Here is a 12,586-nt window from a genome sequence, read left to right as displayed (position 1 = left end):
TGTTGTGAAGCGACTGCATTGATCTGGTCATGGGTATCATCAGCCTATTCCTTGTGCTGAAATGTGGAAAGCTCTGGCACAGGTTTGTGGTTGACACACAAAGCGCATCGGCATGTGATTTAAGGTTTTAGACTTTTTGGCACCCAAACATCTCTCGTAAAATACTTAAATTAGCTTTCTAGATCTTTCTAGATATTTGTAGAGGCATTACTGAACATTAATGTTGTTTCCTCAATTACTCACTTATCTACAATAAGAGAATTAAATGATTGCGTGGCTACTATAATAGATTTATCTAAACGGTGATTTAATAATATGTTAATTCATGCTATCTTGGTTTTTCTGTGCAAAGATAGCCAGTGTCATCAAGGTCAGTAGCCCAGCATATGTCACGTTGTCATTTGAGAGTTTTAAATCCCATCGTTTCCATTACCCTCTAAGTCGTGTCTGGCTGCCAGGCCGGGGTTGTTATTGTTTGCTCTGGCATTTAGGCTTTCAGGTTTTTTTGTTTATTAATTCCAAACAGCGACATCAATGATTGACCTAGTTTTGGAGCTCCGAAAGCCCGCTACCTATGAGAGCAAACGGTGGCCAGCCAGGATGTGGTTATCAAATGTAAACAAGAGATTTCTAGTACCATCAAAGCAATAAAGATAGCAATGTTTACTTAACAGTGTGAACATGGAAGAGTCTGCAGACAGACTGGACAGTTTTAGGCTACAAGAAGAGCAGGGTGTTAAGATTTGCTAAATAGTTTTATAACGTGGTCAACTCTTTGATTTCCTTAAAAGTTGACAAAGAATGTAAATGGTGCATATAAGAGTCAAGATTTTTATTTATTTATTAATATATTTGTATTAATCTCTCAGTATCCTAAGAAGACATTGGTTGACATTAAACTCCATCTTCATTGTTGCTTTCCTCTTCTAGTCTGTGGTCCAGCTATCGACATTGGAAATGACATCAGTGATTTCAAGAAACTGGAGAACTGTACGGTGGTTGAGGGCTACCTGCAGATTCTCCTCATCGGAGGCAAAAACAACAACAATCAGGAGGTCTTCCGCACCCTCAGTTTCCCTAAGCTGACCATGATTACAGACTATCTTCTCCTCTTCCGTGTTGTTGGCCTGGACAGCCTGAGCACCCTCTTCCCAAATCTTACAGTCATCCGAGGCCGCAATCTCTTCTACAACTATGCTCTGGTCATATTTGAAATGAAAAACTTGAAGGACATTGGGCTCTACAATTTACGCAACATCACTCGAGGCGGGATACGGATCGAGAAGAACACGGAGCTTTGTTACTTGGATTCTGTCGATTGGTCGCTCATTATGGATGCTGATTTCAACAACTTCATTGCTGGAAACAAGCCCTCCAAAGAGTGTGGAGATGTTTGCCCAGGAATCTTGGAGGATAAGACCCCATGCATCAAGACCACCTTCAACGATAACCACAGAGACCGCTGCTGGACCTCCAACCACTGCCAGAAAGGTAAGAGCTAGTGGGAACTTCAGAAGTACTTTGGTCCACTCTGCGTTTAGGTTACATTCTCGGCTTAATCGCGTAATCTTTTTGGATTCTAGAAAAGCTGATTTAAATCGTTAACATACATAACCGATGTTATGAGGTTTCCAGATGAAATTAACAGTGTTTAATGTACATTTAAAGATCTATTCTAGTTTTACTAACTCTGGATCAGCTAGATATTTGCAGTCTGGTCTAGTCCAGCCTTCTCAGCCTTAGCTGCAGTCAGTTATTTATCTCTCTACTTGAAATAAAATATGTTGAATAGATGAATAAAGATGAATAAATTAAGAGTTCATCCTCACGCAGGCTGTTTTCAGACTAGCTAATGCATTGTAGTTAATTTGCAGAGCAATGAGGTTGCATCGTACACTCTCTCCCTCTCTCTATATCTCATCTTTGTGTATTCTTCCAATCAGAATTGAGAGGTAACAGTGACAATGAACTTCAAGTATAGGCTAACAGCTTTATTTTGAGGGTATCTACATCGACATCGATCACAGTGGCTTTTATACTTCTACCTCCCATTTTAGGATGTCATAAGTAGTTTCTTGGCCAGCTGTGCATCCTTTTATTGTCATCTTGTGTATAAACACTACTTTAGAACTAAATGTGTTCAGGACTGTCAAAAAAAAAAAGGGCAAACCCCATTATGTCTTCAGAGGGTTATCCTCAAGATGTGAACTACATGTCATTTTCAAGAACAAAAAGCATGTCATCCTCAGAGGTCTGGGTGCATCTTCAAGAAGGACAAGAAGCATATTATCCTGAGGAAGAAAATAGCAGCACATGCATTGATCCAAAGCAAAGTACCTCCTCTGTGAAACTTGGTGGCATGGGTCTGTAAGACTGCCAGGGAACTGGATCTCATGTCCTAATTGATGATGTAACTGTTGACAGCAACGGGAGGACAAATTCCCAAGCTGAAGTATCCTGTGGTATGTCCCTGAGTGGCCAAGTCTGTCACCTGACCTGAACCCCACTGAGCGGTGTTTCACATACTGAAAATGAGACTGACCACAGAACCCCCCCCCCCAACAAAATAAGCAAGAAAGTTCATACCTGCTAGAGGTCTTCAATTGTCTGACGATATCTGTGGGTTATAGTGTGTACACTGTCATTAATTGTGATCTTCAGCAAATGACTTTTTGTTCTGTACACATTTATTCTGGCCTCTGATGTGGGAGAGTTGCATATAATCCATTTCAGAACATTCCCTGCATTTTCTTACAAAATACATCTTTCTTAAAAAGAGACAGAATTCCACATACAATACTGTGTGTGTATAAATAAAGGACTGTGATTTCTGTCTAGTTCACACTGTCTAGGTGTAAATATGTTTAAATGAAAGATCTGCATCAAATCCAAATGCAACAGAAATTGTCCCATTGTCCAGACACTTGCAGACTGCGCATATTTCCGAGCTGCTGTGGAAAGTATCCTGTCTCCATACACTCCTCGTTTTCACTCCTGATCCTTTGTTCATCTGACTTCATAACCTAATGCATATTTATATGTCAAATTATATCATATTTATAATATTAGCAATCAGAGTCCCTGTTAAATGTCTTACCAAGTCTGTGTTTAAAAACCAAATTTCTCTTCTAGAAGCAAGCATCAGCTTTGATTTACATAGGACTGTTGTCTAATGACATTCACTACATCAGTGTTTAAGTCCTGCACTTACACAGCCCTGATCTTGTGTGTGCGCAATGTAGATGGTAGCGATTTGTATTTTGCACATGTAGTGCTGGTCTGGGAAATGTTTTTCCAAGTGCAGACCTGCATTTTCCATGGCTGGACTAAGCATCACATGCCACCCATATTTTATGTCTTATTGTTTTTTGGCTTGTTCAGCATCGACTACCTCAAAGGGCATAGCCCGTAGTAACATGAAGCTCGGGAGAGTAAAAGAAGCATGACCAGACATGACTTGTCGCATACATTTCCTAAAGTGAATTTGTCACACTCCCGTTGACTAACTCTGATTGCTCTAACTTTACACGGCTCGGGAGAAAACATGGAATGTCTGCAATGCCAATGCCGTATTTGCTGGAAATATTGCCCTCCCAGTGGCAGCACTCCACAGACTGGCTGTTGCCACATATCTTGATAGCCAAGGGCATCAACCTCATGCCGGCCTCCAAGTGGGCCACATTAAGCTACATCCACTTATCTCTGGATACATACTTCTAGGATGTGCATATCTTAGTGATATCATTGTCTTTATACATGTAATGTGGGTATGTGCTTTGACTTTAAAGGATCCAGTAAGAAAACTTAACAGGACTGAATGAGCCAAGTTAGAAACCTTTTTATTTACTACAGGAAGCAATATTGGCCATTTCTTCCACAGACTAAATCACATCAGGGCCAGAGTTCATAATGTGAGCATGATGCAGACTACAGAATGATGTAGTACTACAGTGGTCTGTTACAAAAAGCCTGTAAACAACCACTGGATAGTAACTCAAACTCTTCATTTTTATTCATAGACTTCTAAACTCTGTCAGTACGCTGTTGCGGGTGGCCAGTTTTAATCTGCAATTTAGAAAAACAAATTATGTTTTTGTTTGCTTTCCTGGTGCTTACGCATAACTTACTTTCCATCATGTAGGTCTTTTTGTGGATGTAAGGTGAACAGATCAAATCAGGATCTTATATACACACACACCAGTGAGATATCTTCTGTATCATCTTATACTTTCAAGAGAATGTAAGATGGAGAACTTTATCTAGCTTCATGGGTATAATCAAGAATTTTATTCTAAACGTGATCATTTTTCTCAGTACTACCCTCTGTCTCTGTCAAAATAAATAAACGATATATCCAGTACGACTCATGAAGTTGCAGTGCATCACCATAGACAATCAGAAATGACTAGAAAGACAGTGTCCGAAGCATGTTTTCCCTGAGCCCCTATGTAAGCCTTACTGTGTTTGACTTGTTTATATGAACAGTCATGTCAACAGCATACTTCCTACAGTGACAACTGGAAATGTCTGGTTTTGCAGCAGCATGGCGTGTGAAAGTTGTCTGAGAATGTAAATTAGAGGAAAGAACCAATCAAAACAGGAAAAAGCAGCTTGAAACCACTGCATATTTTCAGGTTTTGTATGCAGATTAATTCCAAATACCACCAAATATATTCAGTGTGTACAGGAATTCAGAATGGCACCACAGCGTGTGCTTTGTTGTTACTTTGTTTTTTTCTTCTTTGCATTTCTATTCCACCGAAGTAGTGTTACCTTAAAGTAGGGTTAAGGTATGTTCTCAGTTCGTTGTGTGTTGTTTCCCCTGAAAGAACAGGTTTGGTTTTATGAAGCACAACAGCCGTTTTTCCTTTCTTAATCTTTTTAGAGGTAAACCTGCGCATTGGTATGTAAATGAGCCCTGGGGGAAATTCCACAAAGCGGGATTTCTTTCTTAAAATATTTTTAGCCCAAAATGAATACTAACAAACAAAAGGATAGGTGCTGACTCACTCACTGTGGGCTTAAGTTATCTGGTTAACTGTAAAATTCTGTTTTGTGAAATACGCCATTTTCTGATTGGCAGGCCCAAGCTAAAACCTAACAGTGAATGTGCAGGTCTTAAACACTTGTATTTGTGATGTCATAAAAGACCATTATATGTTTTTTTTCTGTTGAAAATGTAACAGCGCTTACAAACCACGTCCAACTGAGACACATTTGACTTCTATGGTGTGGACTCTACAGGTAGGGTACAGCAGGTAGAGAGTGGGCTTGCTGAAAGCTGGCGAGTCACTGCCTGCCTCTATAGTGGTCTCCATGGATTACGGGATGTTACTATGGCAGACATGGTGCCTCTCTCTGAGGGAAAAATACTTTAGCAGTTCCTCCTTCCTTCCATATAATTACCTTGTTTTTCTTGGACACAGATGTTTCTTCAAGGGCTTGTGGTGGTTTCCAGTCAGTCTGCCTGGCCTTTCTTCTCTCCATGTCTTTAATTACCCAGCTAGGGCTTGCTGTCCAGCCGGCCATCACTGAACTTTTCAGAAGAGTTTAGAATAGATAAAAGTTTACCTTTACCTCGGTTGCCTCCTAAAAACACACCCAATGAGAAAATCTTGTTAGTTAATGGTGCTGAGTGGTCATTAAGATTTTCCCCTTGTGAATTTGGAGCATGACATTAACAGTTCTAGTGTTATGTGAACATGTGTATAGAGTATGTGTTTGAATAGTAGTCTGATGAGCTTCAGATGTCTTGTGATGTCTGTTATCCTCAGATGCTCTTTGTCCTATCGACACTTGTTGGAATTTAGGCTTTCGTTCACTCCAGATTTTTTATGGCTTGTTGAAGCAAGGATGATTTGAGGCTAACTTCCTCAGCTTATTATCGTTATTATCTATCATAGCTTATTATCCTTAGTTTAGAGTCCAAGATGGCGCCGCACTAATGGCAGCCCTGTGCAGCAGTTCTCTGTGTTATGTATTTCTTTTTTTTTTTTTTTTTAAAGTCTTGTTGGCTCTACTTTGCGAAACAAGTGTCTGTTTAGAATCTCCATTTCCTGCATTCCCACTGTGTTTTATAAATGTCTCAGTGTGTTTAATGTGTTAAGTGTGGTGGGTTTTTTGTTTATTTGTTTTTGTTCAACCAAAATGAACCGTGACTTTTGTGTACTTTTACACTCCTAGTTTCTTCACCAGGAACAGTTAATTGTAAACATTTTGACCTTATTCTTACTAAAAGGCAAGAAGTTCTGGAGAACTACTGTCTTCACAGAAAAACAAACTCCCCCCTCCTGTTTGTGTTCATTCACAAGCTCTGTGTTTTTTAAGGTGGAACAGTAAGTTTGAGTAAGAAACTGACTGCAGCATGTTCATGATTGAGGTTTAACCTGTCTGTGAATTTTATGCAGTGTTTGAATTACCACATAAGCAATTTTTTACATGATTTTTATTTATTTATTTTTTTAGTCTTTTCAGTTAGTGTTTACTTTCATCCAAATTTAAGTCTCAAATTTTGAGTCACTTGCACAACAAGTAATGCATCTGAAACAGCAGAAATAAGTCAGTGTTACCCATATATGGAGCAGGAATAGAGCAACACCCTCATCTCATTACATGCTTTTCAAAGTTCTGAGGTCTCTCCACCATTCAGACTCCTCCAGATGTTGTTTCTGTGCTGTGCTTGAAAGGGCATCAGAGTGAGCCACTGAGCCAATTTAAATTGAGAAGCTTTGTTTTCCCCATTCACAGAGCCAGGGCTGCATGTAAACACTGGACCTTTTTCCAGTGTGCAAACAGACTGAAGAGATGGCATATAGTGAGGAAAAAGTGTATTGGATTAAAATTCCCATTGAATTCTTGATGTTTTACACCTTCTTTAAATTATTTGAGTCATTTGATTGAGTCAGTTCCGCAGAGCGCAGGTTTAAGTTAGTGTCACGCTGATGTTTGCTTGATAAACCTTATGAAATACGTACTGCATGTGTTACATTAACCAGCAATGTGTGTTGCAACATAAAATATAGATGGTTGTGTGGAGGGTTTGTGCAGTTCGCAGAAAGTTCAGTCAACACTCCCCTGTTGTCCAGCTGAAGTGTGAGCAGCCTCGGCGGGAGGCCCAGGGGAGGGGAGGCAGAAGGAAAGCTCTCATCACTTAATGAGCCGTCTCTGAGTGATCTCATCCGCTCTGCATCACCACCGGAAACATTCAACTCCTAGCCAACACATGAGGAGGGGTTTTGAAGTGGGGGTGTGTGTGTGGGATGTGCGTGAGGAAGGTTTGGTTAGAAGGCCAGTCGGAGCTTTAGACCGGAGAATGGAGCCTTGTTTTAATTACTGCCCGTTTATCTGCCCACATGTTAAAGGCCAACTTTCTGCATGGCCGGGCAAAGGGATAGTGTGACTTCCAATTGTGTGTCTCGGTGCTCTGATTCTGCCCACATACTTCATTAACCTCTCCTTGTGAAGTGATAAAGACCTCTCCCTGGTTTGGGTGTTGTGTCTTTGCCAGGCCTGTTCAATGCCAGAGTCAAGGTGAAAAAGATCGGTCCATCAGCGAGTGCTTCTTAGCCTCAGGGACAGGATCTTCGTGAAGGAGACGTGTTTGAGTTTGCTATCTGTGTGATAAAATGTGTCCGCGCCACATGTGGTTGCTACAAATTTCAGTGTCAGGACCGTCTGCGTTAGTCATTAGATTGCAGAAGCCTGTGGTAGATTGAAGAGGCCTTCAGCAATTTTGTTGGTCACCAATAGCTTTATCACAGATGCGTTTTCTCTTCTGTTTCTTCATCATTTTCTCTACAGACTGGAACGTGTGTGTTTCATTCTTGTGTTCCGTCCTTTTTAGTTACACACTCCATTCATTTCAGATATTTATTTAAATTTTAGGAATTTTGTTGCTCAGGTGGCTTCAGATAACCTTGTTGGCCAATGAGGCCATTTCAAGTGCTGAGGTTAGAAATGAAGGCTAACCAGTGTTTTTATTGATCAACTCTAGGTCTCGAGGAGAACTGCTACTCTCACATGCCGTGGTAATCCAAGTAAAATATTCCAGACATATTTTTACTCATGGTATTACTGGATTGCTCTGAGGTTATTAAGTGGAATATCAAGTTCAGGTTAGTTTATATGTACACATGGGTACATTAGATTTACAGTATACTCTCAGGAAAAAGGTACTGCACGGGTACATTGTTGCCCACTGAAGGACAAACGGGGTCAATGTACATTGTAAAGGCACAGCAGTGGTTTTTGAGTCCGATTGTGTTTAAAGATTACATTACTTTACATTCTCTTCTCCAGAATGTGAAGTAAACATTTGTAAGCTTTCATACTAGAACTGTGTAAAGTAAATAAAATCTTTTTGAAAAAGGTGCACATGAAATCACAACTTAAAAATCTGCAATTAATGTAGAATATGGTACAATTATCTTAACTTACTCAAAGTGTGAACGTGTACCCCTAAGTCATTTACTGTTTTTGACAACAAACATAATCAAGTTTGATATAAAGTACTCTCCAGTCGTCTGTGTGTTAGTGCTATAGGGTGTATGTTCAGCACTTTTAGTAAGGGAAGATAATGGTAGATTTTTATACCATTATTTTCTGCATTTTGGGACTTGACCTATTCATCCAATTAAAAAAACCCACTGAAATTCAGTGAACAAACGGAGGGATTTATTGTGTATGAAGTCCGCTATACCATATCAGTGCCTGGCGTGCAGGGGCTCTAATTTACATAGTGACAAATTATATTACTGATATAGTGTTATGTAAGTTAACATTTCTTTACATTCAAACACATGCAAATACTGAGTTTCAGCCCATGAGTGTGAGTTTGATCAGTGTCTGGATGTGGTGTTGTTCATATTTTAAGTTCGCAGTAACCATATAATTCAGAGAATGCAAGAAAATTGAAAGGAACAATGTGCCCAAGACTATAGAGAAGTTGTTTGCATTTAATATTTTAATACTTTAACATTTTAATACTTTAAATGTGGGGGTTGTTTATTGGCTGCCGCTGTCACTCATTTGTTTGAATGAGGTTTTATCATTAACCTAAACTCTAGTGACTTTTTCTCCAAAATACTTCTTCACCTCACAGGAGGGGGAAGAAAAAAACCGTGCTTTGAATCATCACAGTCCATACTAGCCTGCTTTATCATCCTGCAAGAATGTGTGTTGTGTGAAAATGACTGGTGGGGGTAGGAGTAGCTGTGGCAGTGGTGAGGAAAGGGCGAGGGGGGCAGACTGGGCTTGTGTCATCCTGGGACTGCTTGTTTAAACAGCAGGATTCCAGTCTTTTGCCCAAACATGTTAGGAATGGTCTAGCGAAGGGCGATGGTTAAAAACAGGAAGCGCTGTCGCTTTTGTCCCTTTTGATGCTGTGTTTGAGTGTGGTCTGGGGATGAGTGGGGGAGGAAGTTCAAGGTTAGTCTGAGCGGACACCACACGATGCCACAACCCGCAAAGTACGAGAGATTAACTGAGCCGTGGTTTAATAGCCCCTACAGGCAGAGGAGTGCGTGCTCCACTGCAGGTCTTGTTGGAGTTGCATTTTTAAACTTTTGTTTGTTGGGGCGGCTGCTGCTCGGAGGCGTGACTTTCATAAACTGTTGACATTAGAAATGGGCAGTGTGGTGTGTTAAAGTTGGCACATTAGGTTTGATTGTTGTACGTTGTGCAGTGACAGTAAAAAGCATTTTTAAGACTTTGTAAAATAAAGATTAGATACACAATAGAGCTAGGGTTATGTGTAAGAAATACTCAGTGCTTAAATGCTACTGAATATTAAATATATTTGCCGTTCTGTATCTATAATGTACATAGTTGATTTTATTTGCATCTGTGAGCCGATTGGCTGTCTAAATTACATCATGTGCTTTTTTTAATTAACATTGTCACATACTTATCTGGAGTCATAAGCAATCTAGAAGTTCATTCATGCATTCTGCTTTCATTGGTTTAAAAAGAAGTAGAAATATGTTCAGAAATTGTAACTGATATTGAATTTGGAACATTCAGAACTATTTCCAGCTTTACACAAAAGCCATACTGTTTCAAAAGCATGCCCTTGATTCCAGAAGGGTGTCACCAAATCATGGCAATTATCCTTTCTGTTTCTTGTGCACAAGTACATTAGTCAAAGGCCTTCGCTATTGTTCGCTCCAGGAGACTTCAGTGAAGTGTTAAGTGCAATGGCTTATGCCAGTGCCTGAGGTCTTAACCTGGGCAGAGATCTTATAATGCTTGCCTGCCCTTATTTAGCCTAGCCTATTTTTAGTTTGATAGTCATTAAAGGATTAAATCTGTGTGTGGTATTCATGTGATGATTAGGCTTTCTTGATCCCAAACACTGCTCAAAGCAAGTCTTAGAATAAAGAGGGTTTCTTTAGTGAGGGAGTGCTGTTCAAAGTGTGCTTTAGTGCAAGTGTAGGCTCTGCCTCTTTTTGAATTACACAGGATTTTGACTGGTTTGGAGTCAGTTATCAAAAAATTACATCGCTAATTGTGTTGTTAGCGTTCAGTTAACCTCACTGAAACCTGTTGCGAGATTGTTATTGCTAATTCTGCTTTTGGTATGGGCGGTATCCACATTTTTCATACCGTCATAACTTCTCAAAATATCGTGGTACAGTGATCCCCCGTTTTTCGCGGGGGATGCGTTCCAAGACGCATTTCCGCGAAGTAGAGGAAAGATATTTTTGTATGTATTTAACGAGTATTTGGACTTTTGGACCCTCCCTGTTACTTTTAACAACCCACTCTTTGCATTAAACAGTCATTCTATAATGTTTTTCAGCTGGAACTACATGTGATATCCTACCAGTTTCTTTAATAGTCATTCCTAAGCTGTGATTTAGCGTAAGTAAATTTCACTCGGATGTGGACATGAACAATACATGTACTGTACGTACGAAATACTTGTAAATGATATATGACCTACAGGCCTAGTCTAATACATTTAAATAATAATTTAAAAAATAATTTTAATTTACACACCATAAGAAAATGATATTTTTAGGCGATATAGCGGCCGTAAGCCCCCTTGAAAAAACCCCGTGAAGTAGCGAATCCGCGAAATAGTGAGGGATTGCTGTATTACCGTGGGGAGAGGGTGCTGTCAGGCTGCGCTGACCCTTTGATATCTGTGAGCACGTAGTTGAGTGAATTTTACTAAACACAGCCTGACATTGCACACCGACACACGTGTTGCCGATTAAAATCCTATTTCTGAGAGAGAGCAAATTTCAGCGACTAGTGCTGGAGGAATAGAAAAGTTCGAAAATAAGTGCGAAATAAGACGGTTCTAAAGTGTTTAGAAGCACAGCTGGTGCTAACATGCTCTTGTGGTTAGCACACCACAGCAGATTTTTCAGCGAACTGAGGCTCAAAACACACACATTTAGAGGATAAAGACATACACCTGTGATCACAAAGTCGAGTGAAGGATTTTCTGAGTATTTTGTCTGTTTACAGCTTTCTTCCTCTCTCTTTTAACTCAGCGCTAAACATACAACAGCGGTGGGCTTGTGTTTTATTCCCCCTGTTTTCAGACAGTGACATCAGCAGTCATTTACCTCCGGCAACGCCCCCTCCCTAGCCTCATTCTTAAAGACACAGAACAGACGTTTGGCCATGCCACACACACACCCAACCCTACTCTGCTTAAAGTTGTGATTTGAAAATTGCACATCTTTATATTGCAGTTTTGACAATTAAACAACAATTAATCTTGCAGGCCTAATATACAACTTATTTCCTCATCTAAAGCCTTTTGTAACACATTGTTGATGGTGTTACTTACTTCTGCATGGTTGTCTGAATATTGATCAGATAGTGACAACACAATAAAAGTGAGAATATAAAAAGCCTTAAAACGATTCTAATATTAATTGTACTGATGTAGCATAATGCATGGTTTTGTAATGTAATATTGAATGTTAACCTATATCAACCTAAACTTACATGAGAATATTGCCTCCAAACAGTGCTTTCCTCTTCTGAGGAACAGTGCTTTTTGCTCTTCAGACCTAATTTGCCTCTGATCAGTTCTCACAGTCTACATTCAGTGAATTTGATTGCTCCACCTTAGTCCACTGTGATAAATCTATGGTTTTGACAGGTTTTAATCTGAATTTTATCTGTTTAGCCCAACTCTTTGAATCTCTTTTACTCTTTCAAATGTATTCTCTCTGGATTGCCTGTCATAAATCCAGCAGGAGATGTGCAGGAAGAGCAGTAAATAGCTCTGCTTCTGACTGTAATTTGCCTCTGCCTCGTGTTTATATATATATATGTATATATATATATATATATATATATATATATATATATTTTTTTTTTTTTTTCTGTCTCTCGCGGCTGTTGCTCGTGAAGAGGAAATTAGGTCTGCTGTGTGGAGTGAGCTGCCTGCAGACTACGTTACAGGGTGATTCAACCCACGCACTTAATGTTTCATTCATAAAATCGCAAGCTTTCTATTGCTTCCTGTTAGCAGCCTGGCTTCTGTAGTGTGTTCCATACAGTCTGAGCTAAATGCCAGAAGTGTTGTTTCTCCTCCCCCTCTTTTTTTTTTCCCCTTCAGACT

The 12,586-nt window shown here is 39.7% G+C and overlaps 1 protein-coding gene across 1 annotated transcript in view; it reads left to right on the top strand.

Annotated features, from left to right (window-relative positions):
• igf1rb (insulin-like growth factor 1b receptor) overlaps positions 1 to 12,586 on the top strand; it is a 69,668-nt gene that overhangs the window by 3,739 nt on the left and 53,343 nt on the right. Inside the window, exon 2 of the mRNA XM_066647525.1 lies at positions 931 to 1,491. Within this exon, the coding sequence (XP_066503622.1) occupies positions 931 to 1,491 (561 nt within the window). The remainder of the gene's footprint in view (positions 1 to 930; positions 1,492 to 12,586) is intronic.

Source organism: Hoplias malabaricus, chromosome 16, assembly GCF_029633855.1.
Source record: "Hoplias malabaricus isolate fHopMal1 chromosome 16, fHopMal1.hap1, whole genome shotgun sequence".
Taxonomy (NCBI): domain Eukaryota; kingdom Metazoa; phylum Chordata; class Actinopteri; order Characiformes; family Erythrinidae; genus Hoplias; species Hoplias malabaricus.
The sequence above is the reverse complement of the archived record's forward strand: the minus strand, read 5'-3'. Positions and strand labels throughout refer to the sequence as shown.